Source organism: Symphodus melops, assembly GCF_947650265.1.
Source record: "Symphodus melops genome assembly, chromosome: 13".
NCBI lineage: Eukaryota > Metazoa > Chordata > Actinopteri > Labriformes > Labridae > Symphodus > Symphodus melops.
This window is the reverse complement of record NC_136703.1, coordinates 22,257,294-22,284,965: the sequence shown is the minus strand read 5'-3', so window position 1 is coordinate 22,284,965 and position 27,672 is coordinate 22,257,294. Positions and strand designations below refer to the sequence as shown.

The 27,672-nt window shown below is 38.9% G+C and overlaps 4 protein-coding genes across 5 annotated transcripts in view; 1 reads left to right on the top strand and 3 right to left on the bottom strand.

Moving 5' to 3' along the window:
* The window catches only part of LOC306834411 (thyrotropin-releasing hormone receptor-like), a 168,313-nt gene extending 146,417 nt beyond the window's left edge, over positions 1 to 21,896 (bottom strand). The window contains exons 1-3 of the mRNA XM_079360305.1: positions 21,833 to 21,896; positions 20,181 to 21,015; positions 18,051 to 19,274 (exon numbers count right to left, since the gene is read on the bottom strand). Of these exons, the coding sequence (XP_079216431.1) occupies positions 18,876 to 19,274; positions 20,181 to 20,957 (1,176 nt within the window). The 5' untranslated portion in view covers positions 20,958 to 21,015; positions 21,833 to 21,896 and the 3' untranslated portion in view covers positions 18,051 to 18,875. The remainder of the gene's footprint in view (positions 1 to 18,050; positions 19,275 to 20,180; positions 21,016 to 21,832) is intronic.
* Positions 297 to 4,934, top strand: LOC306834082 (matrix metalloproteinase-19-like; the record flags this gene model as incomplete). Its single annotated transcript, XM_079359845.1, has 9 exons — positions 297 to 389; positions 1,083 to 1,171; positions 1,265 to 1,395; positions 1,500 to 1,712; positions 2,121 to 2,366; positions 2,453 to 2,551; positions 3,725 to 3,889; positions 3,996 to 4,123; positions 4,695 to 4,934. The coding sequence occupies 9 exons, from the start codon at positions 297 to 299 to the stop codon at positions 4,932 to 4,934; spliced, it is 1,404 nt and encodes a 467-aa protein (XP_079215971.1).
* On the bottom strand, positions 6,047 to 11,786 carry LOC306833795 (transmembrane protein 198-like). Its single transcript, XM_079359329.1, is given in 6 exon segments — positions 6,047 to 6,635; positions 7,399 to 7,444; positions 7,446 to 7,509; positions 7,636 to 8,211; positions 9,947 to 10,257; positions 11,652 to 11,786. Coding segments are annotated over 5 exon segments (1,026 nt in total). The 5' UTR covers positions 10,101 to 10,257; positions 11,652 to 11,786; the 3' UTR covers positions 6,047 to 6,449.
* A 1,993-nt stretch (positions 21,897 to 23,889) lies between the features above and the next one.
* Positions 23,890 to 27,249, bottom strand: ocstamp (osteoclast stimulatory transmembrane protein). Of its 2 annotated transcripts, XM_079360445.1 has the most exons (4): positions 27,046 to 27,249; positions 26,657 to 26,800; positions 24,706 to 25,720; positions 23,890 to 24,618 (listed from the first exon to the last, which is right to left on the bottom strand). In XM_079360445.1, exons 2-4 carry the CDS (start codon positions 26,692 to 26,694, stop codon positions 24,265 to 24,267), a joined length of 1,407 nt encoding a protein of 468 aa, XP_079216571.1. In that variant the 5' UTR covers positions 26,695 to 26,800; positions 27,046 to 27,249; the 3' UTR covers positions 23,890 to 24,264. The 2 variants fall into 2 exon arrangements, with proteins under 2 accessions (XP_079216571.1, XP_079216572.1); XM_079360446.1 differs by lacking the exon at positions 27,046 to 27,249 and having other exon boundaries at positions 26,657 to 26,864.
* Positions 27,250 to 27,672: the final 423 nt, after the last annotated feature.

Genomic DNA, 27,672 nt, shown 5'->3' with positions numbered 1-27,672 from the left:
CTGCTGTGAGTGTCTGAAACATCTTTAGTTCTTTGTTCATCACATTCCTCTTGAAGGTTGATGTTGTGGTTTGGAGGCTGCTCCCGAACAGACACTTGATGGTATAAAAACCGAATCCCTAAAATAAGAGCAGCTTCAGCTCTGAGCAGCAGGATGGATGTGGACGGACGAGCTGTGGTCTTTTGTGATGCTTAGGGTCAATCAGAACCTTTAATCAGTCGTTAAGGTCAACTTACTCTTTTTGATTTGAGACTTTTTTTTTCTTAGTAATGTTAAAAGAAGGTTAAAAACTGAAAATGGATTTCAGACTGGAGTTAATATTTCTTCTAATTTTGCTGACAACAGCTTCCTCTGTCACCCCGAGCACAGAAGAATTCACAGAGGCAGTGGTAAGAAAATGCAGCTTTTTGTAGATGCTGAAATGTTTATTTTCTAACAGACCTCAGATTATTTCATACTAACAATATACATAATTTGAAGTCTTTACTCTGATTAAATAACATAAAGGGTTCAGAAATATTAGAAATACATTGAAACTGTTTAAAGCTACCTTTGGGCCCAGATAGAAATAATCAAATACTAAAAAAAACAAAAAACAAAAAAACAACGTTCATACTGCCATAAATTATTGTTTATAGCGAGTAAAAATGAAGTTCAACTGTCATCTTATAAAAGAAACAAAACATAGTGACATGGTTTGTTAAATGTGGATGATTATAAAGAAATAAAATACCATTGGTTGAAATTGTTTTTATTATAGTGGCAGTCTTGTCGTAAGTTGTGCAGAAGATTAACATGTTGAGGCTGTTTTAAGCAAATCATGATGCAATGGATTACACAATATAAAATCAACTCAGAAAAAAAGTTGCTTTGCTGCAGAAATAACCAACCAAAGTCTTCCTTTAAACTATGGAGCGTCACTTCAAGCCAATAATAAAAAAAAGAAAGTAGAGAGGAGCTTCAGAGCTTTGCAGTGGTTTTAACCTTTCTAAATACTGAACCAGAGATCTCTTGGTACATGTGTTAATGTATATAACTGAGTATTTATTCCACTGCTGTTGCAACGGTTACTTATTCTTCAGGCATATTTAAGAAAGTATGGCTACCTGCACATCCCACTCGACAGTAGAGCCAAAAACCATTCACCCAAGGAGATAGTCGAAGCCTTAAGGTGACTGTTTTCTTTTTCATCCAACCATTTATTTCTGTTTTTACCCCAGTTTCTTTTTTTATACTAAAGTCACACTTTGTGTTTGTATGTCAGAATATTTCAGAAGGCAACAAACGTACAAGTATCAGGGAAACTGGATTCAGCCACTCTGGCAATGATGAACAAACCTCGATGTGGTCTAGAAGACTCTTTCAATGACAAATCCCTCAAATATCGCGTTATGGGTGAGCAACTTTCATATTCTAACATTTTCACTGAAGTATTTCCTGATAAGTTTATAAAAAAATCATCAAACTCAAAATCTCCTAAATCTTTTCTATTGGAACAGGTTACTGGCGTAAGAAGTTGCTGACCTACCGTGTCTTTAATTACGCACCAGACCTGGGTAAAGGAAAGACACGATTGGCCATCCAGACTGCATTTAAGTACTGGAGTGACGTCTCACCTCTGAGGTTCAAGGAGCTGCAGGAAGGGAGAGCGGACATCAAAATCTCCTTTCACAGAAAAGACAAGACGTGCCCAGTGCCTTTTGATGGGAGAGGTGGGAATAATAGAAATATTGATGTCTCACAGAAAACTGAAACATTTCAAACTCTTTAAGGATTCAAGGAGGTTGTATTGTAATTTCAGAACATTAGTGAACATCAGTGCAGTAATGAAATGAGGCAACATTATGGAGTGAGAGCCTGTTTGAAAAAAAAGCCCAGCAACAATCTTTAGATGTTAAACTATAAATACAAAAACTATAAACTGTAAAATATATGGAAGCCCTATGTGGACAATCTGGACATTTATTTTTATCAAGATCTCTTCATATTTTTGTTTTCATCTGGATTTTTCCGCAGCCTGCGGCAGTGTTTTGTCGTATCTTTCTTGAACTTTTATCAGACGTCATATGTTAAAAAAACATGCTCAAGTGTTTAATAAGATTTCTCTCTCTTTCCCGAAGGTCAAGTTTTAGCCCACGCTGATGCTCCAGAGTCAGGACTTGTGCATTTTGACCAAGACGAAATGTGGACAGAAGGGAAGACCTCCGGTTCCAACCTGAGGATAGTTGCTGCTCATGAGATTGGCCACGCTCTCGGCCTGGGTCACTCACAGTACTACAGCGCTCTAATGGGACCAGTGTACAACGGTTACCAAGCTGACTTCAAGCTTCATCCGGATGATATACATGGCATACAGACTTTATACGGTAATGTCAGAAGTGATTCAGAGTGTGGAGGTGTGTGATATATGTGTACAGGCACATGTACATAATAATGTGTTGTTTCTTTGCAGGAAAGCCGGAGAAAACTTCTCCATCAAGATATCCAGCTCCGTTAGTGCCTGGGGGAGCTCCAGATCCTTGCAAGGCCACCCTGGATGCTGTAATGTTGGGTACAAAGACTGCACTGTCTGGTTGTTTATATAATGATGTCCAATCAGTGTTGGTGGTAACAGGGTTTTCCCAAAACCAGAATTTAAACTAAACAATATCAATATCTGTTTTGATTATACAACACCAAAAGATCACATCAGCCACATTTCGTTATTGAAACGTCGGCTGAAGATCTGTTTTTGTTTAAAGCTTCTGCACTATCTGATACCGTCGATGGAAGATGTGACATGAAAATGGTATCGTTTTGAAAAGGTACCAAAGTAGTGAACATTTTCACGACCTTTGATGTGACAGTAAATGTCGCCATCTGAAGACGTAACAGCTTAGTTCTCCTGTTTCAGAGCAGCAGTGCTGTAGTCAAGACCACACAAACCGAGACCAAGACTTAGCCGAGACCAGAGTGCTCAGAGACCGAGACAAGACCAAGACATTTAGGGATCGAGACCAAGTCAAGGCAAAGACCAAGGCAGGGTGAGACCGAGACGAGACCAAGACCATAAACATCAACAAAAATCATCAAAATAAATCATCTTGTGTGCAGCAGACGTGTCACTCACTTAGACAGTAACACCGGAAGGTTCCAGCTTCAACCGGGGAAAAAAATCCAACTGCAGATGAATTGAAGTTATTTTTTTAGAGAGAGGCTTTTACCTTCTAATCACAGTTGTGACAGAAAATAACAGCCCTATATAACAGTGGTGTTCTTGACCGGTTAAGTCTGAGACCGGGATTGAGTAAAAATCTTTTTTATTTCGAGGCCGAGACCCTAAAAAAGTGAGTCTTGAGACCAATTTCAAGTTCTACAATGCTAAGTTAAGGTACCTACATTACACACAAGGAACTCTACTTTAGCTTAACTTGATATTTTCAAATTCCTGTTGGATGAAAGCTTTGTTGTCTACAGCACCTGCTGTTCTTACATTTTAGAGAGGCCATTTGTTTGCTGTTGATTAAATAGTTAGTTTGCGACACACGCAATCCCAGAGGCTAAAACCTTAAAGTAGAGAGAGGCTGATTTTTTTTCCAGCCCACAAAACTCTTCCAGATGATGGCTTCGTGCCTGAAGAATAATTAGAATATGGCTACCCATCTATTTACCTTTCTTAAACAGATGCAGATAGTTTTCATTTCCTGTGTTAGGCAGTGTCTCCTCCTGTGTTGTGTCCCTGCAGGTCCTTTACGTAGGACGTACGCCTTCAGCGGTCAGTATGTGTGGACGGTGTCCAGCGTTGGTTATAACTCTCCCGTCCTGATCTCTGCTCTGTGGAAGGAGCTTCCAGGAAGCCTCAATGCAGCTGTTCACTCTCAGCGGACCAGCAAGACCTATTTTCTCAAGGGTGGGTCTATTTCAGAGTTGTACAGATTCTCATGTTTGGTGTGCAAGGTTAGCAGGATGTAAACAATGTCTGAATAACTGTCCTTAATTACTGTTTTTTGTTACAGGCAACAAAATTTGGAGATACACCAACTTCAAACTTGACAAGGGCTTCCCAAGAGCCTTGGCAAATATCCCCGCTAACATCGACTCAGCCTTTTACTTCAATAAGAACAAAAAACTTGTTTTTATCAAAGTAAGTACAAAAGTACCGAAGCCAAGTATGATCACCTTGATCTTAAGATCACAATTCATTCATTTATAATAACATGAATATTATTTTTCTTAATAAAATAAGATAGTTAACCTGTTCTTACAATAAAAATATCTGTTTCACTTATACATTTTGATATTTATAAGAGATAAAGTTTGCCATCCCAGCATGGCAAACTGTAATTGATTTAGGCTGGAAAAAACAAACAAACAGATCACCAGAATAATAATATTAGTTCAACCAATCAAACCAGTATAATAACTTTTCAATTATGAATCCTACTTGAAAGTCTTGATGGAGATCTTGTAGGCTGAGATCAGGCGTGAGCACAAGAATCTGATTTTTTAGCTGTTTTCAGCCTTTTCTCTTCTTGAGAAGTTAAAATAAGTAACAATATGAAAAATAAAAAGCCTAATTAACCTGCTGTCTCAAGATGATTACGTTGCAAATGCAACAATGGCTCTTTTGGGCTTCCATACAAATTTCACATTTTCTTGGATTGATTTTAAGACATCGTTTTAATTGAAGTTAATTATTCACTTGTCATCTTTAGGGCTCTGTGTACTGGCAGTGGGATGAAATTGGCCCGACAGACTTCAGCTCATATCCCAAACCTGTTGGAAAACTCTTTCATGGTTTACCGAGCAGCACCGACGCTGCTTTAACTTGGACAAGCGGTCACATATATGTGTTTAAGGGCAGCGAGTACTGGCGTATAAACCAGAACCAGCAAGCAGTGGAGAAGGGGTATCCTCAAAGGACGTCCACACGCTGGATGCATTGTAAAGACTGAGCCACCAGAGGGCAGCAGAGATTCAACACAAACATCACCCTGCACAACCAATCAGAAAAATAACTAAGAGGCATATTTATGTACGAGCCCTACTTCAAAGGACATTTTTGTAGCAAGACGATATTTTTTTCAAGTAGCTATAACCATGCACTCTAAAATGATGGTGTATGATGTTTTTATTCAATGATGATGGGCTTAGTGTTCCTGAATAAAAAATAAATTAACCTTCAGTATAAAATAAATAGGTCCTTCTTTAAGCTCACATTTGACTTGTTATAGGAAGAATAAAAGTGGTATAAAATAACAATGGCTCTGTTGTTTGTAGAGCTCACATCAATGACAGTGAGCCAGCATAAACAGTATACGAGGACCTTCACTGAAACAGCTCTCAATGGCATTCAACCGCTGGTATTTTGTTTTTATTATTATTTGAAGACACAAAAAAGAAATCTGTCAAGAATTTTAATAGCTTTAAGCAACCTTTACAGCCGTGCTTCACATGAACATGTATCATCCACATATTTTAGGAATGAGACCTTTTCTTGTGCAAAGACTGTTTTCTTTCTTCTTCCATTAATTCTTTGAACCCTATTTGTGACTTGAGAGGTTTTCAGATATGTACATACTTAACATCACTACTCCAACAATTACAACCAGTTTATTAGAAGAACAATGAATCACATTGTTGCTGTTCAGTCAAGAGCCTTTAGATTTACTGTGCGATCGTGTGTTAGTCAAGACCACATTAACCGAAACCAAGACATACCCGAGACTGGAGTGCTCCAAGATCAAGCCAAGACCATGACATTTAGGGATCAAGACCTCCAGCGAGCTCTGGGATCTACCCTAGGGTTTCCTCCCAATTGGGCGTGCCGAAGGGAGGCGTCCAGGAGGCAATCTGTCTGTCAATCTCACGGATCATCCTACCCTCACTCATCATCAAGACCCAGAGATACTAAAACTCCCTCACTTGGGGCAAAAAATCAATACCCCATCCAAAGAGAGCAATACACTGTTTTTGGGCAGAGAAGGTGCTGACATTTGTCCCAGACGCTTTGCACACTAATTCTATGAAAATTCCATATTGATTTAACTATCAATAGCAGGTAAGCTTTCTGTTAAATCAAGTCTTTATTTGTTTTAATTGTACAACATTGCTTATATTATTCTGAAACATTCTTATAATGAATTCACACATGTTGGGGCAAGTTACTGGTTTATAACCCAAACTAACCTAGGCATGACGTACAATGGGTAGTATTTAAATTTATCATAACAGTGTGCAAAACCAAACATGTCAATAACAAACAAAAAGGATCTGTGAGACAAAAGGTTATAAGGGGTCTGATGGTGACTGCTTATGCTGTATTATTTTAAGAGGTCAGCATTCGAAGGATAATCTCCAAGTGTCTCTAAACCTCTGTGTGCACAGAGGATTATCTGAAGGCGTCCCACCAGCAGAGGAAATGGTTGATATATTTCTGTGGAAAGTGAACTTTTAAAACGAATGATGAACTATAAGTTTAAAAAAGAGAAATGATGCTGTGAGTTCCTATTATTAAAGACAGGAGAGGTAGCAGTCAGAGGCACCATAGAGCCTGTCTCATAGTCATAGTCAATCAGTGTGTGTGTGATGGTGCTAACGCTGCTGGTGGAGGAGCCTGTTCCCATCCGGTGCTCCTGTAGGCTTCGGAGATAACTCTGAAAGAGAAATGGACATACAACAGGCTGTTATTGCTGAACATGTTTTATAAGATGAGAAAAATATCTGCTACATTAAAAGATTCAAAGTTAGATTCAAAATTCTCTGCTGCCAGCGTCTTCTCTACAGTGACCTCTCCTAACAAGTTTAACTCGCTCTTCTCCCAGAGGCACACTTGAGCCGTGACTCCATGCAGGGGCTGCCTCCTTCTGAGGGCACATTTAAAGATGGACTGCATCACAGTGGTGCGTCAAAGGCTTTACTACTGTGTAGCCTCCTTCAGACAAACGCTTTTCCGAAATAAGCATCGGGTGCATCCTTCACACATCCTGAGATTTATTGCATACTAATACAAAGACATATTACACTATAATCAGTCAGTAACTGGTTTCAAACTAATTGAATAACTACGACTGCCAAAAAAAAGGGGTGCTGAAAAGTAGTTCAGGTCGATTGACGACAAGAGTGGCTCTTAGTAACGATAGAATGAGGCAAACAGGAAATCCTCTTTATGTCACAAGGTCTTATTTTAGTTCCTTCATAGCCTGTGTCTTTTGAAGGATGCCACCTCTAAATTGGGACACAGATAAAACATGGATGATGTCTTAGTGATGTTGCCCATTCGTTTGCTACGAGGTGTAATGAAGCCTAAATATAATGGTCGCCATATTGGAGATGATGATTCCAACTAACGTCACACGAAAGAAGAAGCAGAGTCAAAGTGATCAAAAAAAGAAATAAAGATCTAAATGAGCCACTTACTGGTGCCAGGACGTCGCCGGCGTAGCGATTCAGCAGAGGAGGTCTGCCGGTAAGGTCTTCCTCTTGTCTCTCTGTGTCTGTACTTCTTTACTTGTTTCTTTTGTTTTTTATCTGTTGAAAGGGAGCATCCAAAGGGGAGAAGAAAAATAAGATAATGAGTATTTAAGATTACAGGAGGAGGGATTGAGCTGTAAAGTGTTTGAATGCAAGAGTAGTAGCAGATTGATGTAAACTCACCGTCAATGTGGGATACCCCTTTGGCAGTAAATCTCCATTGTACCAACACACCGATCAGACTAAAGGTAGGCCATATCCCTGTGATGGCCCAGTCAAACCAGCACAGCTGACGTGGAGCAGCTTGACAAAGCAGATCGTACACCTGATCTGGCAGCATAAACGTCCCAATCATATAATCCACACACAGCATCACAGTGGTGGCTCCCAGCACAGATGTGTAAATGATGGTGAAAAGTTTCTGCCACTGAAGTGTGAGGACAGCGGTGATGATGCCAGCAGCCAACAAGGCACTGAGAGGCACCCAAATGGGAGTGAGGCTGTAAAACTGTCCTATAACCACCAGAAGGGGGAGGGAGAGCAGGCTACCCAGCTGCATGCCGCTGAAGATCAGTCCCACGGTGGACACCAGCATGGTCGTCAGCCCACAGAGAACACCCACACCCAGACCGATCCCCGCCTTCGTCTCGGTCCCCAGCTTCACGTCCAACACAGGCTCCTTGTGGTAAAACAGGAGCACTGCTGCAGAGCTGAACATGAAGCCGGAGAAGAACATGACCATCTTGAAACACCGGTAACCTGGGAAGTGAAATAGAGAAAAGGTTACCAAGAATAACATGTATGAAAATCTTTTAAAGAACAAATAATGACTTTTAAATCATTTCCTTCTTTGGTACAACGTGTAAAACAAATGCACATGCCTTCAACTAAATCTATCTAAATCATTGTTTTTCATTTAAGGTTTATGAGGAAAGTGAAAGATTTGGAAAATAATTCCCTGGGAAAAGGGATTGATTAATGAAAAATGCAGGAAGTCAGAATTAATACTATGTGATAAGTATTTACTGTAAAACATTGCATGCAAATACACTCACTCTCATAAACACACAGTGTTTTAATGTGAGTATTATCAGCAGTGATCTCATCCTCTTTTTGGTCACATCAGCAAGATTCTTGATAAAAGACAATAAAACACCTGAAACTCTGACTCTGTAATTTTGATTAACATTTGATTAGTTATTTACATTTTTTTGAGTTTTTCCACTAACAGTGTGCAAGTTATTGAGAAAACAGACTTTGGCAGCTGATTGTTTGGATAATGTCACATGCTTTAGGGAGCAAAGTACAAACGTCTCACAGTTTGTGTTTATTGGATTTGTGTCCACATATTTTCCCTGCAAAAATAGTGGCAGCATAAAAGACCTTTTCTTACGTTGTTTTTTTCCAACATTTTACTCAACGTACTGCTGCTCCTATCTGTCACATTATTGCCTGAACTCATGAGCTTGCAGATTAAACAAAGTGAACCAATGAAATGATAGTCAATGCAACAGGTGGAGTTTAGTGAATGCTGCCTGTTCAATTCAAATGGGACGACCCATCTGCCTCCTCCAGTTTATCCACACTAAACCCCTGGCAGCGCCCAGACTTCTGCTACCGGTGCAATAAGCTGCCAGGTGAGCTAATTAAACACGACTATGAAACCGCTTACAGCAGGAACCTGTAATTCACACAGCGGCCATTTTTCTCTGTATGGTGCTAAATGTGTGAAGTGCTAATGATGATGAGAAAGCTAAATCACTGTTTTCCAAGTTGCCAATTGTTGAACTGGACAGAATCAAAAATGACTTAATTTTACTGCTTCATTGTTTAAATGAGCTAAATATACAAAGTTGACCAAGAATTCATATTTCAAGATGAAATCGTAAACAGTTGGATGACAAAGATTTATCAGACTCTCCATGTTATGTACGACAAGTATCATGAGAGCTAGCAACAGTCATTTTTGTCTGATTGCCACGCTCAAGGCAGGAAGCTCGAATGCTGCGATAATTTCTCCTGTACAAAACCGACCTTTGGAGCCCATCCACTCGAGGTCACTTACATTGTCCGACTATGGGCTCCTGGCTGTCCCTCGATCATAGCCCAAGCTGAGAGGTGATTGTGCTTTTGCATTTAGATGCCCTAAACTGTGGAACATCCTCCCTTTCCTTCATGTCTACTCCCCTCTGTGGACTCTTTTAAGTCTCTCATCAAAACATATTGTTATATGTTAGCATTTGAGTCCTCTGATCGTTTGTGTCAGGTTTTCTTTAGTGTTATTTCTTTGTTCTTATGGATGTTGTAAACTCCTGTATATTGTTTTTTTGTAGCACTCTGGACATGCAGCTGCTGCTGTTTTTGTGCTTTGCAAATAAATGTGACTTGACTATTGACAGCAGATCAACAAATTAACAGCAATTTACCCTCCCATGACGTGAGAGAGATAATGACCACCTGTGAACATGCACACTTAATATAAGCACATACATACCAAAAAAGCAGTAGATGAGTCCCAATGACAGGCAAATGGAGCACACAAAAGATGGGATGACTTCATGCTTGATATTAATCTCGAGTGCACATATGTCCACCTCAGCTAATCCAGCTCCTGGCTCCTCAGTAACATTGAATGAAGGGACTGCCATCTTGGAGGATTATTGCTTCTATTGTTGGACGGTTGTTGTCATCTGAATCCACTTTGTTCATTGACAGTGGGAACACACAGCATCCTGTATGTTTCGTCCATGGAGAGAGGAAGCTCCTGCATGAAGAACTTGTGCTAAACTGTTTCCGATTGTGCACCTGTGAAAAAAAACCAAGAGTGTTTTCAGCTGGCGTGGCACAATAATATCCAACCTCAAAATTATGAATCATCTGGTTTTATGACCCTCCTGACAAGTAATTCCTTTTATTATGATTCATTTTAAAGCATTTTTATCATTTTAGATTTCAGAGGATGTCTGTGGGGATTGGGGTCTTTCCCATGCTCAGGAACCAGAGAAGGAAACAGGGGATCCCCTCTGAGTTAAACGTCTCTCGTTCCTGCTTCTTCTTCTTTTGTTCCAGAGCAGGATACAGATGAGGAAATGACCTGGTGGCTCTGTGCCATCCTCACATGGGCTCATTGTTCTGAGCATGTGGTTTGGTAATCTGTTTACTGAGCAATATAAACGAAAACAAACAGCTAACCAACAATACAAAATAGTCTTACTCCCCCCCCCAAAAAATTAAGTGGCCTAAAAAGTTATTTTAGTTCAAGGGAAGGTAGAAACACTAAAATGTAGATGTTGCCTGTTTGCAGTTCCTGGCCTGCATTTAAAATATAATTAAAACAATACATGATTTATCACCAAAATGAAGTTAGAGAAAGTATAAAGGAAAGACTGTGCAGAAAGCTGGATATAATGTTGCATGACTATGACTTTGCAGCTGATAAAATGGAGGAATTTTAACTTCATATATCGACATAGCTTTCTCTTAACCATTATTTATTTGTTGTGATTTAGTTATAATATTCTGCATAATAGTTCCTTTTAACAGTATATGTATTGCTGTTAATATCTGCCTCTGATGGTTGGTCAGAATTACAAAATGAAAGAAAATTAAAAATACTAAGTACCAGAAGTTAAATTACTTTTGTACAATAACTTAATAATTCTACATTTTCTACAGTTCATATAGCTGTTATTTATCTATTCGTAAATACAACACAGGCAAGGATGATAATAATGTACGTTCTAATAGGGTTTATAAATCAATGTGTATAATAACTTTTTAGTCTAAAATAAAATACAAAGTACAGACAAGAAGCATGTTTACACGCTCCTCTCACACTACCTGAAACGTTCGATAGCCGCAGTGTTTGTTTACTGTGGGGACCTTTTTAAGCTGCAAATGGATTTAAAGGAGCTTTGGCAGGTGAGCGATCCTGCTGTCCTCTTGTTAAAAGGAATGTGAACTATAGAAACACTTACACTCTCTAACAGGTAGTAAATCAAATACAAATTCATTAATTATATAAACTATATAGAATGGCAAGCTGCTGTAAATCTTCCTTAGTTGTTTGTGGTAAGTGTTTTTGCTAAAGCCCACATGTATGCAATTTTTGTAACTTCATTCTGCAATAAGTGAGGGTATCATCGCCAAACAAACAAACAAACAAACAAACAAACAAAAATGAAAAAATGAAAACCTACCTGAACTGAGGCATACTTTATCTTCAGAGTAAATGTGAGCCTAGTCTCAAAATCAAATGTCTTTGGTGGTCGTTTGACAAACTCCAATGCAGTGAACAGGCAGCGAGCTGTCAGGAGTTTGTTAGGAGTGTGCCTGTGTGCTTCCCTCTGCGAACCTCAGCGTCTAACTGCATGTGAGCAGCTGACGCCTGAGTCTGAGAGGGCGACCATCTGTTGCCAAGTCCAAGGCCGAGCCAGATGAGGGCTCAGCTCTCACCGTCCATGATCCTCTCTGTCTGCATCAACACCTCACCGCTCGAATCCACTCAGTGTGGCACCTGAAGGTTAAAGATGGTTTAAGGTCAAAGGGTATCACTGTTGGTAATCTTATTATGATCCATTCATTTTTTTTATTTATTCTGGGACATTCCTAAATAATCTTGTTTAATCTCTTTTCTGTTGGTCAGCCTTACAAAACAATACAAAGTCTATGAACACCAACTTATTACCAGCCTTTATTTAACAAGGAAGTAAAGGGACCGTGAGGAGATTTTAACTGTTTATGAAACAGAATCACTTTGATTTTGATGCTTGAGTTTTAAAAGCAAACCAGACAATCAATGACAAGGCTGAGTTTTTCTTAATTTTAAAAGTGCAATACGTAGTTTTGGTACTGAGGTGAATGTTGGTGAATGTACAGATTCTGTGGTATATGTTCATGACTGTATACACAAACACAGGAAAATATAGTCCCTGTAACACTGTTTGAAGATTACACGAGACGTTATGGTGAGAGGCCTGTAACAGTCAAACCGAAACTCTCCTGGTAACTGGTGTTTCTTCTTTGAGTAAAGTTGGTGTATTTAGTTCAGAAAATATAGCATAGAATTGTTTCACATCTCCGAATTTCCCTACTAAATCTTCATAGTTTGGAGATTTATAAACTGAAGTAGCCATGTTATACCATGGGCAGTTCAAAAGAAGCAGACACAATTTTTCATGAGGAAAACAATATACACAGTATGTACTTAGGATCTGCAAAAAGACAACATCTTCTGCTTTGTCCATAGGGGGCGCCAAAATCAACGTGCAGACAATTTAAGTTTAAACCATCTTTTTCAGTAGGATGTCTGTAACATCAAATTAGTTTGGGCAAGCAGCACATGATGAGGCAGATAATCCTTTTCTTTTCTGTGTTTTTGCCTGGTGTAACTTTAAGTTGTATTATTTTGCCTGGACACCACATTGATATGAAACTGAAAATCTCCTGCTGCAGTCCGGAGAGTAGCAGCTTGTGCTGTGTAAGTGTTTTCAGCAGAGCATGAAGTACCCTACATCACAACAATGAATAAATCATGGCACAACAAACAGAAAATGTCAAGAGGGAAGAAGTAGGTTCATAATGACAGCAGAGATCGTCATAACTTCAGGAACACTGAGCTACAATAAGGTTAACATTGCAGATGAAATAAGGCTGTCTGACATGATTTAGTTCCACTTTGGGGATGGACAATAAAGATGATAAAAGCTTGTAGGTCTTTGTGCTGGATGTCTTTTTATAGTCAGATTTAAAAGATGGAGAAAGTAGAGTGCTCTCAAAATTGAGATGTATGGTAAAAATGGACAAAACGTACTGAGTGATCAAAAATGGAGGGGTTATTTTTTTTATCTGTGTTTGGCTTTGGATCTGTTTTTCTGTCTGTTCATCATTTCAGTGCTTTCTGAAATTCAAAAAGTTAGAAACAAATCTACTCTACATTTTGTACACATGTTCAGGGATAGATCTCTTTTCTGGTAAACTTGAGTTCACTCATTTCTTAATCTCTACAAAACTAGCTCTGTTATCTCTACAACTACAGCCCAGTTTCTTCAGATCATGACACTTTTCTAACACACAAGCACAATTAAGTATTTTTTTTTCTCACAGAAAAAGATGATTATGGAAAATTTAAAGGACGAGTATCTGTTGCATTGAAACAAACCTTATAAAAGTATTCAGGATCATTTTTATGACTGTTTTGGAGGATTCAATTACTGGACAATGATGAAAGTTTAAAGGTGCAATTAAAGAATAGTGGTAAGCAGTGCTTTGTTGTAAGTCTTTGTACTTTATTATTCATGCTAACTAGCAAATGTAAGCACGCTTGTGCACTAAAGATGGTGAACATGTTAATCAGTATACCCCCCAATTAAGCAGAACACAAGCTGTGAGTATTGCCTCAACATTTATGGGCGGGCATTATGTTTGCCTTTATTTTCTACTGAGCTAAAAAAGCACTGTTATCACTCTCGACAGTGGTTATTTTAGGACTTCTCTTGTCAGCTTATTGCTCAGTAAGCGCGGCTCTTTGTTTAACAATATAATACTTTAAGGTTATCACATTGGTTTGGATGATTTGCCATTTCATAAACAGCCAATGTAATTTCATCTCAGCTGCTGTAAAAACATACTGAGTAAAAACGAACAGAGGATAGGGTTGTGTTCTATACTGTATATATCCATCAGGCACACAGTGAGGAAGAGACAGAAGAAAAGCAGGCAAACTGGTTTAAGAGAGGAGGGGTGTTTGTGTTTGTATCTGTGGGGGGGCTGAAGAAAAACAAACAGATTCAAGGTTTTTCTTTGAGTAAACACAAAATGATCTAAGCCCAGATAATAAAAGTAAAGTGGGATACATGTTGAGATAAACTAACCTCAATATAGTGTTATATATTATTTTTTATTCCATAGTAACTCAATGATAACTTTGCCAGCTGCTACAAACAATTAACTTATCAATCACTCCTAATAATTTCTGATGTATTTAGACTAGATTTAAGGCTACAGTGACTGTAAAAAAAATAAATAAATCTTGGTTGGTGAAGATGGCCAAAAAATCCTGCTTAGGGCTCCTCTTTGGTCAGGAGAAGAGTGAGAGTATTTTTTTTTATTACAATCTCGCTAGCTTACTGATGTTAGCTTCAACTCAAGGCATACATTTCTTCAGCCTCACAGAAAAGCTAGCATGGACAATGAGAATATTGTTTTGTATCTCAAGACTTTTATTTTAGCTAATTGTTATTTTCTTTTAGTTTATTTATTGACAATAAATTCTCTGTGTCTCTCTTTCCCCACCAAAAATCGTTTACATGTAGGAGAGAATATGGTTGAGGAAAACCTTTTCCAACACGGACATATCAGATGTAAATTAACAACACATTATTGATGTCCCTGTTGCTCACTGAAACATTAAAACATACAGGTTATCGATCTGTGAGACCTCTCTGTGAGCATTTCTTTATGATGTTTTTGATTGCAGAGCAGGGAGTATTGATCCTGACTGACCCTCTCAGCTGTGAACATGAAATATACTTTTCACCTGAATGACTCAAAGGGCCAGTGGAGGGAAGTTATATCGACTCCATGTACTGAAAAAGAAGATTTGCTCTGTCTTGTTAGAAAATAAAGTTGAATTATTTCATGCAAAATGTCAAGGATTTATCATCAACCCATTTCATTAGAACATAGAAATTCCACTGACGATCTTCAGAAAGGATTTGAAATATTAATTTGACTATAGGATATATCAAAATGCCTGCACCTCCTGCCATTTGTGACTACAGCTTTCAACCAGGAAAAGATGTCATCAGATGGCCACCAACTTTCCCCAGATGTTTCGATCCTAACCCATAACATCCTTTTGTTGGCAGGTCTGATAGCCAGTCACTGACCATCTTCGCTTTGTTTCCAACTCGTCTCCTCTCGCCTGAACCAAAGCCAGCAAGAGGCTCTGACGTTTAATATTAAACTTGGCAGCCAGTAGACACACCACATGTGTTATCATCGTGGTGACACATAGGACTTATGAGTGAGAGATATTGATGCTTCGACGTCTATTTAACGTAGGAAGTATGCATGATCACACATGGTGCAACATTATCAATCACTGAAATGATTATTCCAGGAACTCTCATGTTTCTCAGCTTCCCATTTATTTAACATGATTCTCACACATAATGAAAAACAATGTGACAGAATAGTGGAACATACTGCTCACTTGGGATGCGTGTTAGTACCACAGCTAATACTGTATCCCACAAAGAAACAGTCATAGACAAAAGCTCATTCTCCCCATAGATATAGATGTGCATATAAAGCAGCTGACATGTTCTCCAGCCTCCCTTTAATCTACAGCACAGGATAAAAACTCAGGCGGTGTCATAGCAACCTCTTGTTAATGTCCACATTGAATGGTCTCTGTTGATGATAGCCCCATGACTCTAAAAGACTGTTTATGGAAGATGAACGGGGCAGACACAAAATCATCAGGAAAAATAGCTGCTACTTGAGAGAACATTTTGTGAAGAGAAGCAATGTCTTCTTGTAAGTCCTCATCACAGGGAAGAAGTGTTGGCGGGATTTTTATAGTTGTGTCACAGGTGTAGCTCATCATCTGATTATAACCTCGCCTTGACTGGAACCTGGAACAGAAAAGAACAAGGAACCAGCAAAGCGAGAACACCTAGTAGTGTGGAGGGGAAGAGAGATGTAGGTAAGGAGCCACAGGTCAGACTTGAACTGCTTGGAGGACTACAGTGTCTGTACATAGGGAACAACCTAACCATTGTTAGGCCATCAGCACACATGATTTTAGTTTATTATGGGGTTCATTTGTCTTTTGAAAAAAATCAAAACGTTAATAGTGGTTTAATGTGTTAAAATGTGTTGTTTAATGAAGGTCATTTGATTAAGATTAACGAAAAGTTTTCTTATGTTAGGATGTTTTTTAGATATAAGACAAAATAACTTCTTGAATATACAAGTTTTATGTCATATTTAATCAAAAAAACTAAAGCTTACTGTTTCAAATCCAAGAAAGATCCACAAAAAAGGAAAAAAAAAAAAAAAAAAATCTCAGGAAGCCAAAAAGATCAAAGAGCAAAACTTCAGCGACCAGGCTGCATGAAGAGTTGCAGACTCAAAGAGCTCAAAGAGCTCCAGCAACACTCAATTGTATGAGAATCAACTTCATGAACAAGTTAGACAGACGGAGTTCGGCTTGTGGTCTTCATCAGGGTCTAACGCATTGTTCTAGTTCGTTACACTAGACACTGGAACACTGCTAGGAGGACGACGTCTGAACTAAAGCAGAAGGGAAGAAACACAGTCCTCCATTAGGTCCAACTAAATCCATATTTTTAACACTTTTTAGGGAGTATTGAAAAAAATGTAGGCATGCCAGTCATTAAGACACATTCACCAGATTAAAACCTCTTCTGTGTTTAATTAGCTTTCAGACTACTTTGTGCTGAAAACCATCTCCTGCCTCTCTGTCTGCTCTCTTCATTATGTATTTTTCTTTTCAGTGCAGCCTTCGTAGAAGATAAATTCATTCAAACATTGGAGGGTTAATGGGGAACAAGTAATAAAAACTCTGTTGAAGCTGCGTAATGAGCCTCCTGAAACATCGTGAAACACACCGACTGGCCTTTGATTATTTGTGTTGATGTTAACAAGACGAGAGCTCTAGACAGATAATAAATTATTCATTTTCAAAGTGGGTAGCACTTTTTGTCCTTGCTTTGAGAAAGGATTAAAATGTATAGATGTGACTCGCCTTAGTTGTTACTCAGAATGGCCCCTCCTGTTTGGCATTACTTGAATCATTTTTAGTTTCTTAAAACTGTACGAGACATTTCCTCATGTTGAAGTTGGTGAAGGAAGAGCATCTATAAGTTATTTAACTGCTCTATTAAAGACGCTGTCTTCAAAGAAAAAAGCAGATTAGATGTAGATGTAGAGTAAAGCATGTTTCTTCTGAAATGAAGTATCATATTCTGAAGTATAAAGTGAAAGAAAATCAAGGAAAGGCCTTTTTGTGTGGCCAAGCCGATCTCTTTCGTCTTTTCAGAAAGGCGCTGTTGACTTCACGGGTGCTCTTTTCAAAATGTCTGATATTCCTTTTATTTTATATCTTCCTACATATCGTATCTTGCACCCCGATCGTATATGCTTCGTGTCTGCTGGGTTCAAAAACGATCTCATATATTAAACATGCAGGAAAAAGGGACGGAGCAGTGTCAGCTACTCTCAATGTGACAGAGAATATGGCCCCCACATTATAATACTGACAGGGTCGATTATTGACAGAAACTTCCCTTCACAGGCACCAAATCTGACACTGCTTAGATCATTAATTTTTTTCTGACTGTTCTCTATTTTATTTGCATAGTAAGGCATTAGTTTTGAGTTTCACAACAAAGAACATAAACTAGAATGGAATGTCAAAGTGAGTTTTTACAGTCTGTAGGCTAATTAATGGAAATTGAAACGACAATTATAATGAGTGATCCATCCGTTTTCCCCCATTCAGGCATTCCAGGTAGTATATATGTAAATTCATAACGCTCCATTGTCCCAAAAAAATACTGGTTGAATACGGTCAATATGTATTTTAATTTAGAACACAAACACTTCATAACTACAGCGAAAGCATACATTACGTATGTATCAGGCCATAAAAGGTCATTCCACGGTCCACAGATAACTACGAAGAAAGTTTGCAAGAAAATCTTAAAAACACAAGTTCATCTTGGCACACACGTGTACAGCATACAGAATAGATAAATGTATTAAACAGACAGTGAAAAAGGGATTTATTCATGAGTCTTGAAATACTGATATGAGGCATGCAAGGCTGAGGAAAGCACTAGAATGCAGTCATAAAATGAAGGGGGACAGCAAACTTGTTGGCAACCATTACAATCACAACATTGATGCACCTTGCGTCAGTTTAAACTTTGTTTTTTCCGTATTGGTCTGTGTTTTAAATTGTACCTGGAGAGTTATCTGTCAGCCTTTACCTGCCTTCAGGTTAGCAGACTGAACATACAATGATATGAGAGTAGCCCTCATACAAAGAGGACGTAAGTAGTATCTGCAGCAACAAATCACTTAGTAAAACTTCCAAACTCAAAAAGCCTCTAATGGAGTGTAAATTAGGTAGTGCTATTGTTCTGCTGTTAGGCGACATGTTACGATATGAATAGTGTTACGACATAGTTACAGTACTGATACAAAAGTAGGACAACAACTACTCTCCACATTCAACCTGTCAGTAAACAAGAGAACATATACAGATCTCTGCATCAGCAATAACCACTAAAAAAGAAGCAAAGGTAATAGCAGTCTTTTTCCACAAATAATTATCATACACTCACAGTCGGTCCTCGTAAAGCTTATGACAAACTCATCGAAAGCTTTTATTATGAAATGCTGAACGTGCTTGCATCATCATCTGTTTCATTTAACCTCTTGTTGGTTTGACTGCTAATTTCCTCCTGCTCTGTGATCTGATCGTTGCTCTCGTGGGATGAATCCTTCATCACACTGTAATAAATTGGCATGTTGTACTCTGCTGCCTTTTCCTTTTCTTGCCTTTTGCACTTGCAGAGCTTTTTGAACGCAACACGAAACTTCTGCGACATGAGGTTGTAAATGATGGGGTTGATGGCGCTGTTGGTGTAGATGCACATTCGGCAGAAGAGCAGAAACCATGTGTTGTGGTAAGGCGGGTCGATAAAGGAGTTGACCACCACAAGCGTCCTATAAGGCATCCAGAGCAAGGCGAAGAGGATGACCACCACAGCTAGCATCTTTGTTATCTGTTGATAGAGAGAAATAAACATTAAGGTTCTACTTTAATCAGAGTCAAGGTTAACCACATGAAATAACTCATGCCAGAATGCAGTACCCTGACCCTAATGAATAGATCCTTTGCTTAGAGATTTGCTGAAAGGCAGGACTCCAGATCCACTTTTTAAGATTTTGGTCTAAATTGTCTTTCGGTGCTGAGAGAAAATAATAACTCATGTTCTTTGAAAAAGGAATGAAGAAAAATCCAACATCTGTAGTGGTTGTAAACTTGTAAAAACGTTGACTAATATCTGCAACGAGGTACCAATCTGATGAACCAATCATGCCTCCCTGTCTCCCTGCTCATTTTCTACCTCATGCATGCACAAGTCCACACTTAAAGCATGAGCTGTGGTCTGCTTCTGGACCAATGGCACTTGAGCATGTATGTGAGGGGTATGGCTTTTGAGGGAGCACAGAGGGGAGGGCTGTATGCAGATGGAGCCACTTTCAAAATCATGCCAGTTTTTGAAAATTACCAACCCTGCCTTTAAAGCAAACGTTAGCATGCAAATATGCACACACTGCTAAAAGTCAGTTTATATAAATAATACATAGTAAGTAACAGACATTTGCCTTCTAGATAACCATGAATAGCTCCATATGCTATCCCAAGGCAATCACAGGCTGCATAGTTCTGACAGTACTACCTTTAGATGGACTTTACAGGAAAACCTTCATTGAAAGGTGCTCAGGAGGTGAAATCAGACACCCAACAACTTCAGCTGCCTCTTTTTAATGCAAGGGAGCAGCTGCTCCTGCTGGATGTCTGGGTAATGCAATTATCAATAAAATATGTTGGTTGCTTCCAGAAGGCAAGATATCTATTTTTCTTTTTCTTTTGATTTTTGAACCACTGTATGTCTTTCCAGTACCTGTTTCCTTGCAGAGACAGCACTCTTGTTAGCCTTGTTGGTGCTGTGGGAGTGACCCTGGTGAACCGACCCTCCTCCGGCCCTGTCGCTCAGGTGTGAGGGCAAAGGGCTCATGAACAAAATCCTGGCGATGAGTCCGTACAGCACAGTGGCCACAGTGAGCGGGATCCCGTAGAATAAAGTGAAGTCCAGAAAATAGATCGGCATGTAGAAGCTCCTGGAGACGCGGTAGCCACATGTGACCACCACTCCGTTGGTGTAGACCGTTTCATCGGTGTCGACTAAGAAGAACCACATAATGCAGTAGAGTGAGGTGAAGATCCAGACTCCTGCTATGATCCTCTTGGCCCGGGAAACGGTGCATATGAACTGTGCCTTCATTGAGTGGCAAATCGCGATGTATCGTTCTATGGTAAAAGCTGTGATGGAGCAGGACGACACATTGATTCCCAGGTACTGAAGATAAGTTATGCACAAACATCCGGTGTACCCGTAAATCCAGAAGGCTATAACATCAGAGATATTGGGCAGCCCTGCAGCCAGGAGCACGATCAGGTCTGCAACAGCCAGGCTGACAAGGTAACAGTTAGTCGGGGTCACCATGTGTTTAGTGCGCAGGACAACCAGCACCACCATGATATTCCCAGCAATCCCAACTACACAGATGAGTAGTGTCAAAAATATTGTTATGACCTGCTCCTCAAGAGGGTTCAGAGGCATTTCTGTCAGGTTCACAACCCGGGACACATCCTGAAAGATTGTGGTGTTGTTCTCCATTGTGTTTGGGTCTAACCTCTACGAGTCAGTTGATCTCAAGAGGAACAAAGCAAGGATCCTAAGGACAGAAAAAGACAAAAACAAAAGAAGGGAAATGTGAAAAATATTGAGTTGAGGAAGGGATGAAACTTTATTTTTCAGTTTTAAAAAAAATCAGGTTTTCCTTGACATTGGGATGAAAATTTGGTCAAAACTTTGCCCAATATTTAAAAAAAAATTCTGACTGTAGTCAATATGTTATTAAAACATTGGAACAAAACATGTTGTGACACAACACCATTTTAGCTCATAGAAAATGCATCTTATAGTTCTTTTAAGTGTTTTTTGACTCTTCATTAAAGAGCTATATGTTAAAATTGGCTAGTTGTTTTGTTGTCTTATCAACTTTGACATGAAGGGCTTTGTTTCACACAGGATTCTCTCATTTAGGTTCATGTGTGGTTACTTAACATATTGTAAAAGCAAACCTCCAATCACTATTTAGCCAGACACAGTTAGCATCTAAACCCTAAAACACTGGATTCTGATGAAAAGCATCTTAATGACTGTCCAGTCAAACTTGTGATCCTTTATGACTACTTGATCCTTTTTTTATCCTAAGTGAAGGCTGACAGAACAAATTGGGCTGACGTAAAAAATAAAAAAGGCTCTCATCTAAACCACTTAGACTTCTCTCCCTACATTATTAAAAAGAAAAGAGTCTTCTGCTGTTTCTGACCTTCAATCATTCTTGTGAAAAGCCCCCCAAAAGAAATTAGAAATACATAGCTACATCATTCACATTTCATGTATTTCTCGTATACACGTATGCAACAGTGCACGAATAAAAAAAAAAAAGAACAAACATTTTAAAAAGAAGAAAATGGGCATCTTACCATTATCTCCGAAAGGCAGCAATCACTCCGATACCATGGCAGCGCTCAGGTGCAATCAACCAAGAAACACAGATGACTGTTCTGTTCTTCTCCAGTCGTCACATCTCTCTCTCTCTCTCTCTCTCTCTCTCTCTCTCTCTCTCTCTCTCTCTCTCTCTTTTCCCACTCACATCACACACCAATATATCCACACATACACACACTGGTCTGTACAGCCACCAACTTAAAAATCAATTTAACCTCCCCATCCAAGCTCAGCGAGAGTGTCATGTCAAACACTGTGGCCAAGACTGTGACCATAAACCCTGCAATTACTGGTAGAACACAGAAGGTAGCCTGCAATTGAACACATCAACCCCTGCCGTGGACAGCCACTCGAGTGAAATGGCACTGATTATGAAGTAGGCCTGTTTTGCCTCTTGTTTAAAAGGGAAAAGTAATAGCTCTTGGTTCTCTTGATTTTCCCACACTCAGAATGCATTTCTTGTCGCTTGAGAGACTTACTGTACATGAACATGCATCATAATTTTAAGCTTCTATATCTGTGAGGCACAGTTGGAACTCCCGGCACTCTGATAGTGCTGTATGCTGAAACTTATTAAAGCTGCTTTGAAGAAACAAAATCTGTTTCTCAAAGCTTCAAATAACAGACTCCAACAGTCCACTTAGACCTCAGGAAGCTCTTAAAACCTCTACCTATGGAAAGCACTTTCTGTATGAATGCTAATTTATGAGCGATGCCTGCATTTTCAAGGAGGGAGGAATAGATTTTAAATGCAGAGCGTTCAGTCTAACAGACATCCTCTAATGAATATATAAGAGTTTCATAAAGGGAGAAATAATCCTGGAGAGCCATGTCCGGGTAGTTGAATGATTGAACTACTGCATGTTAAGGAGTCCATCCTATAGGGTCTGACCAAGAACCATGATTAGTGTGCTTGTCTTCAGCTATATGAACATTGCACACCCTCTTTCTGGAGGGGGGGTCAGCTCAGCTGCACATGCCTCGCATCTAAAATGAGTTCAAATGAAAGACTAACACCAAGTTACAGAACGGATTTTGAGGAGTCAAAAATGCCAGGCTCAAAAATGGTTGTTTATTATTACCTTATAGTTACTAGGCAGGAAGAAATAGGAACATTGGATAGCAAACAGTACTTTTTAAGTTTTCATTCTAACAATAATCAATCATTTGCTTCACTGCTAGACTAGCTAGAATAAACTCAGAGCTGTGGCACAAACAAAGTAAGAACCACACTGATGTGAGAATTTATAGCAACAGAAGATACATGAATAATTCATTTTTTTCTAGACCAACAACAATGTTTCATCTTTACACAGGAGGCTGAGTTTTGAGACAATAATGAAGTGGACAGAAGTCAGGAATAAAAATAGATTAAAAAGAGGTATTCTATTCTTATTCTGGGATCTTGTCTTAAAATAAAGTCCCAAAGCCTCATGGGAGTTTTCGCAGATGAAATGTGAGGGACTTTTTGAGACAACGGAAGTGATTTTCTCTTTTTTTTCCATTGAGGGCATGTCGATTAAAATAGGCTGGTGATTTATTCGTTGTGTGTTTAAAAACAATAATTTCACCCAATCACATCTAATTTGAGAAGTTGTAAGATCCCATCTATTGCTGTTTCAAGTAAGTAGCGTCATCTGTCCAAAGCACATTACTGGCATCTAGTGGGTCTGAGTGGTATCGATCAAATATGAAATAAAATGCTTATCACACAGAGGGATCACTTTCCACATAGGAAAAATAAATATATTTAACAATGTGCTGTTTGAAAATAATGTGGGAAAAGAACTAGTGAGGTGACGGTATGAAACAGCATTGTGGAGGAGGAAGGGAAACAGACCCATAAATCATAATGCCTGGGCGACTGGCATGCTACAACACAACATTTAACTGATATTGTGGGCCAACATTAATTTAATAAAAATATTTAAAATGACTTTCACTGACTAGTGATTCCTGTGCTAACTAGTGAGGGTGATGAAGTTAAATTTTCTGGTTGACTAACTGCACAAATCGACTGTCGCCTCTGACAATGATGAGACTCCGCCCACCACTGACTGTAACGTTTCCTCTGAAATAATAGAAACAGCAAACTGCCAGTTTGTATGAGGGTTTAAAACCCCAATAAATGAATCCAGTCAGTCTTTATTTGCAAATAAGAAAAGTAAACAGTTGTGCTTGCTTTAATGCTGATCCTGTATGATGGGGATGATAGTCACATGACTGTGGGAATTAAATAGCCGACTGTGTAAATATAGAGGAGAAATACAGAGAGCAGTATATAGACAATGAGTTTAACATTCTCTCAATGTGTCTTTTGCTTTTCTATTTCAGTCTTTTCAAATACATTACTGCAACACATTTACTGCTAATAAACAAGGCAGGCACAGAATTGTTTAGAGCTATTTCAACCACTCGTGACCTTGATGGAAACGGCCTCTTTTTGCACTTTTTTATTCAGCTTCTCTTGTATTTTTTTCATTGAATAAGCCACCCTCCTCTCCTCTTGCTCTCTGAAAAACGATGCAGAGATCTTTCTGCGCAGACGCTTGGCGTAAACCTCGAGGAACACCAGAGAGTAGCTCATCAGCCAGAGACATCCCAACAAGAGAGTGACTCCAAGGTTTGGAGCAGAAGTTTTCACCTCACAGAGCGACGGCTCCGGGTTGAAGGTCCACTTGTAATCCTTGTGGAAGTGTGTGAGCTCCCGGGTTACACAGTTATGTGGGATGATGCAAAAAGCAGGGGGGAACCACGTAACCTAACAGGAAGTGTTAAAAAGAAGCAATTTAAGTATAGTTTAAGAACATGAAATTAACATTATTAACATGTTTGTGTATTGTCTTACCTTGTAATTCACACTTATGATAGCGGATGTTGGCGGGAAATCCAGTAACCATGGCAAAATCATCTGAACTATATGATACACAGCGTGGTCTAAAGCTACTATTAAAGTAATTGCAATAAAGTATAATGTTACCACAAAGAGTGATATCAAACTGGAGGTGCATTCCTGACTTGTTATTTTGCAGCTTGTTGGGTAAGTTTTATTTTTAGCTGGCCTTTTGTTAGCAGCATGAGTCACCTGGTGCTTGAGCTCTTTGCAGATGTAGTTATTATCAAACTGCACAGATGTCAGGTAAGACTTCAAATAGCGTGCAGATTCAAAGACTAGCAGAGCAACAAAAACTGCAGCAAGAATCCTGTTCGAGAGCAGTTTGCAGTCTTTGAGCAGGTTCCTTGCATGTGTGAAGTTGACCTCTATTTGCCCAATTATCTCAGTAAACCTGCTTTTGACTTCTGACAAATCAACATGTGTGAAGTGATCTAACTTCCTCAAGTTGGTGACAATGCTCAAGTCTTCCCTTCTCACTTTGATCGTTTCCGCAACAAGGTCTCGCTTTGCTGTGTTCAAAGGTTCAGAGGCATTTAGTAAAGTCTTAGTGAAACCCTCAGCAGTGCATTTCAGGATGCGTGCAACTGCTCCAACATTCACCGAAATATTAGGGACGATGTTCAAAAGTAAAATCATGACAGAGGCCGAAATGAGAAGTTTGCGTCCCTCTTTAGTACAGACAGTTGGCAGAGTCATGGTCAGTACACAGCGCAGAGGATGACACAGGAACGAGACCAGAAACACAGCTACAGTGTAGATACAGGCGGTCTGAATGGAGCCTTCATGGTTGTATTTCAGAGTGTTTGACAGCCAGTGATGAAGCAGGCCGCCTGTGATTACAGCGAGTGTGAGACAGAGAGACAGAAGAGCCAGGCAGTTTTTGCCAGTTGGCGCTGGTACGGAGTAAACATCCCAGAGATACAGCAAGACAGATTTAAGAGCCTGTCTGCAAGATCCTTTTACTTTCCTGAGAGGAAACAAACAAAATGAAAACATTTATGGAACAGTTTGGCTTTGGAAAATAGGCTAGCTTATTTTTAAATTGCTGAAAGTTATGAAAAAACAAAACAAAAACAAAGTTCCTCCTCCAATCTGTCATATAAAGATGTCGATACAGCAGTAGTTAGCTTAGCTAAGCATTGAAACTAGACATGGGAAACATTTAGCTTGACTCTGTCTGCAGGTTACAAACATAAAACTATAACTTTAAAAACTAAGTAAAATGAAGCAGTTAGAGGCTGAGATTGATTCTAGTACCTTGATATCTTGTGTGAAAAAAATGGTGATATGAAAAATAAGCTTTAAACTTCTTATTATCTAAAAAAGATAATCAACTCTCGATAAATCGTATTAACCCATAATCAAAGTAATCACAGTAAGCCAAAAACAATATGCATCAACCCAGCTCACCCTCTGTCTTCCACTGAGAACAAAAGATGAACAGGTGAGTTGAAAATGCAAATTAAAAAGAATGGGGAAAAAAGAAATCACAAGTCCACCCTTTATCTTAATATACTTTATATAATCCCAATAAATGATATAGTAATCAATAACCCAAAACAACAACATCTATCACAACCTTCACCTTAAAAATACTAAGAACTAAAATTCCTCCAGGGATCAAAAATGAACTCAGTCTTGACTCCAAGCTTTCAGTATGCAAATGTAAATATTTGTTATTATTTGAGTTTGATCGTTGTTGTTGTTGAAAATAGAAACTTCTTTTCCAGGTCTCAAAAAACAGATCTCTGGTCTTATTGAATCCACCTATTATACATCAGAACGAAGCTGCTGTAAAACTATTATTAGGGGAGCAATATAAAGACAGATCATTATGGACAGTCTTAAGAAAATCATTTGATCTTTCTGGTGAAATTTAAAAGTCATAAATAACATTTCCTACCTGGCAGGCGTAATATTATTCTCCCAGATGGACTTCATTCTCTCCCTGAAACTATGATCTTAAGATAAAGTGTCAGGAGGACTGCAAGGGCGAAAAGGGGAACTTCTCTGAACAGTCACTGTCATGTTGGTATTTGTGGGTTTCCTACAAGTTCCCATGAGAAAATAGGTGATTATGAGCCAGCTCTTCTCTGTGTGAAACATATGGTACGCATGACACAAAATCATATGGAGAGTCCTGATGCAACATGACACACGCACAATGTGACACTGGCCATACAAATGTGTGTCATAATGACATCATTTGATGCATGATGTGTGTAATATTTGTTTCTATTAACCAGAATAATCAGACACAAATCGATTAAAAGGGTATACCTTAACACTTACCAGCTTTTGTTTGGTCCTTAGCTCTTCTGATTAAGAGGAAGTGGAGCTATTTCAGGGTGAACCACTTCTCTGTGTTTTTATATTGTTAATAAAGCTACCACTGCACTGCTCTGTCCTTACACGGTGTTGAACTGTCTCCTGCTGGATCAGCTGTTTCTCTCGTTACTTTTGAGGGCTGAATTTAAGATTCCTAATCAAATTAAGTCATTTGTATATCTAATGTTATTATTTGGTAAATATTTGAATTATATACAACCATATTTTAAAAAATCACACATTTGTTGTTGCATGAGAGAAAATTCTCCACTAAAAGATGGATTTAAAGGTTAACAGTTATGATCAATAGAAAATATCTAATTTGCATTTGTGTTGATTACAACTAAATGTAACATTTCCTGTTATTTTAGACTTCTGGAAAAACAGGGATATAAATCTGCTTTGGTTGAAATCTGTGTCAGAGGTTGTTTGTGTTGTGCAGACGTTTGGGAACATCCTGTCATGGTCTGTGGGTTTCAGTTGAGCATTTTATAATTTTGCATTTAATCACCACGGGACCTTTTGCACCGGCCGTACTAACATTGAGTAACCACCACATCCTTGCACAAGTTAACCATTGTTTTGAGGCCT

Bases quoted from the DNA above. Each gene is read 5' to 3' on its own strand.
- ocstamp (XM_079360445.1), bottom strand. From the start codon at position 26,694: ATGAAGTCCATCTGGGAGAATAATATTACGCCTGCCAG. The intron at 25,721-26,656 runs GTAGGAAATGTT...GTTTCCTCTCAG, and splicing joins AATAATATTACGCCTGCCAG to GAAAGTAAAAGGATCTTGCA. The intron at 24,619-24,705 runs GTAAGACAATAC...ACTTCCTGTTAG, and splicing joins TCATAAGTGTGAATTACAAG to GTTACGTGGTTCCCCCCTGC.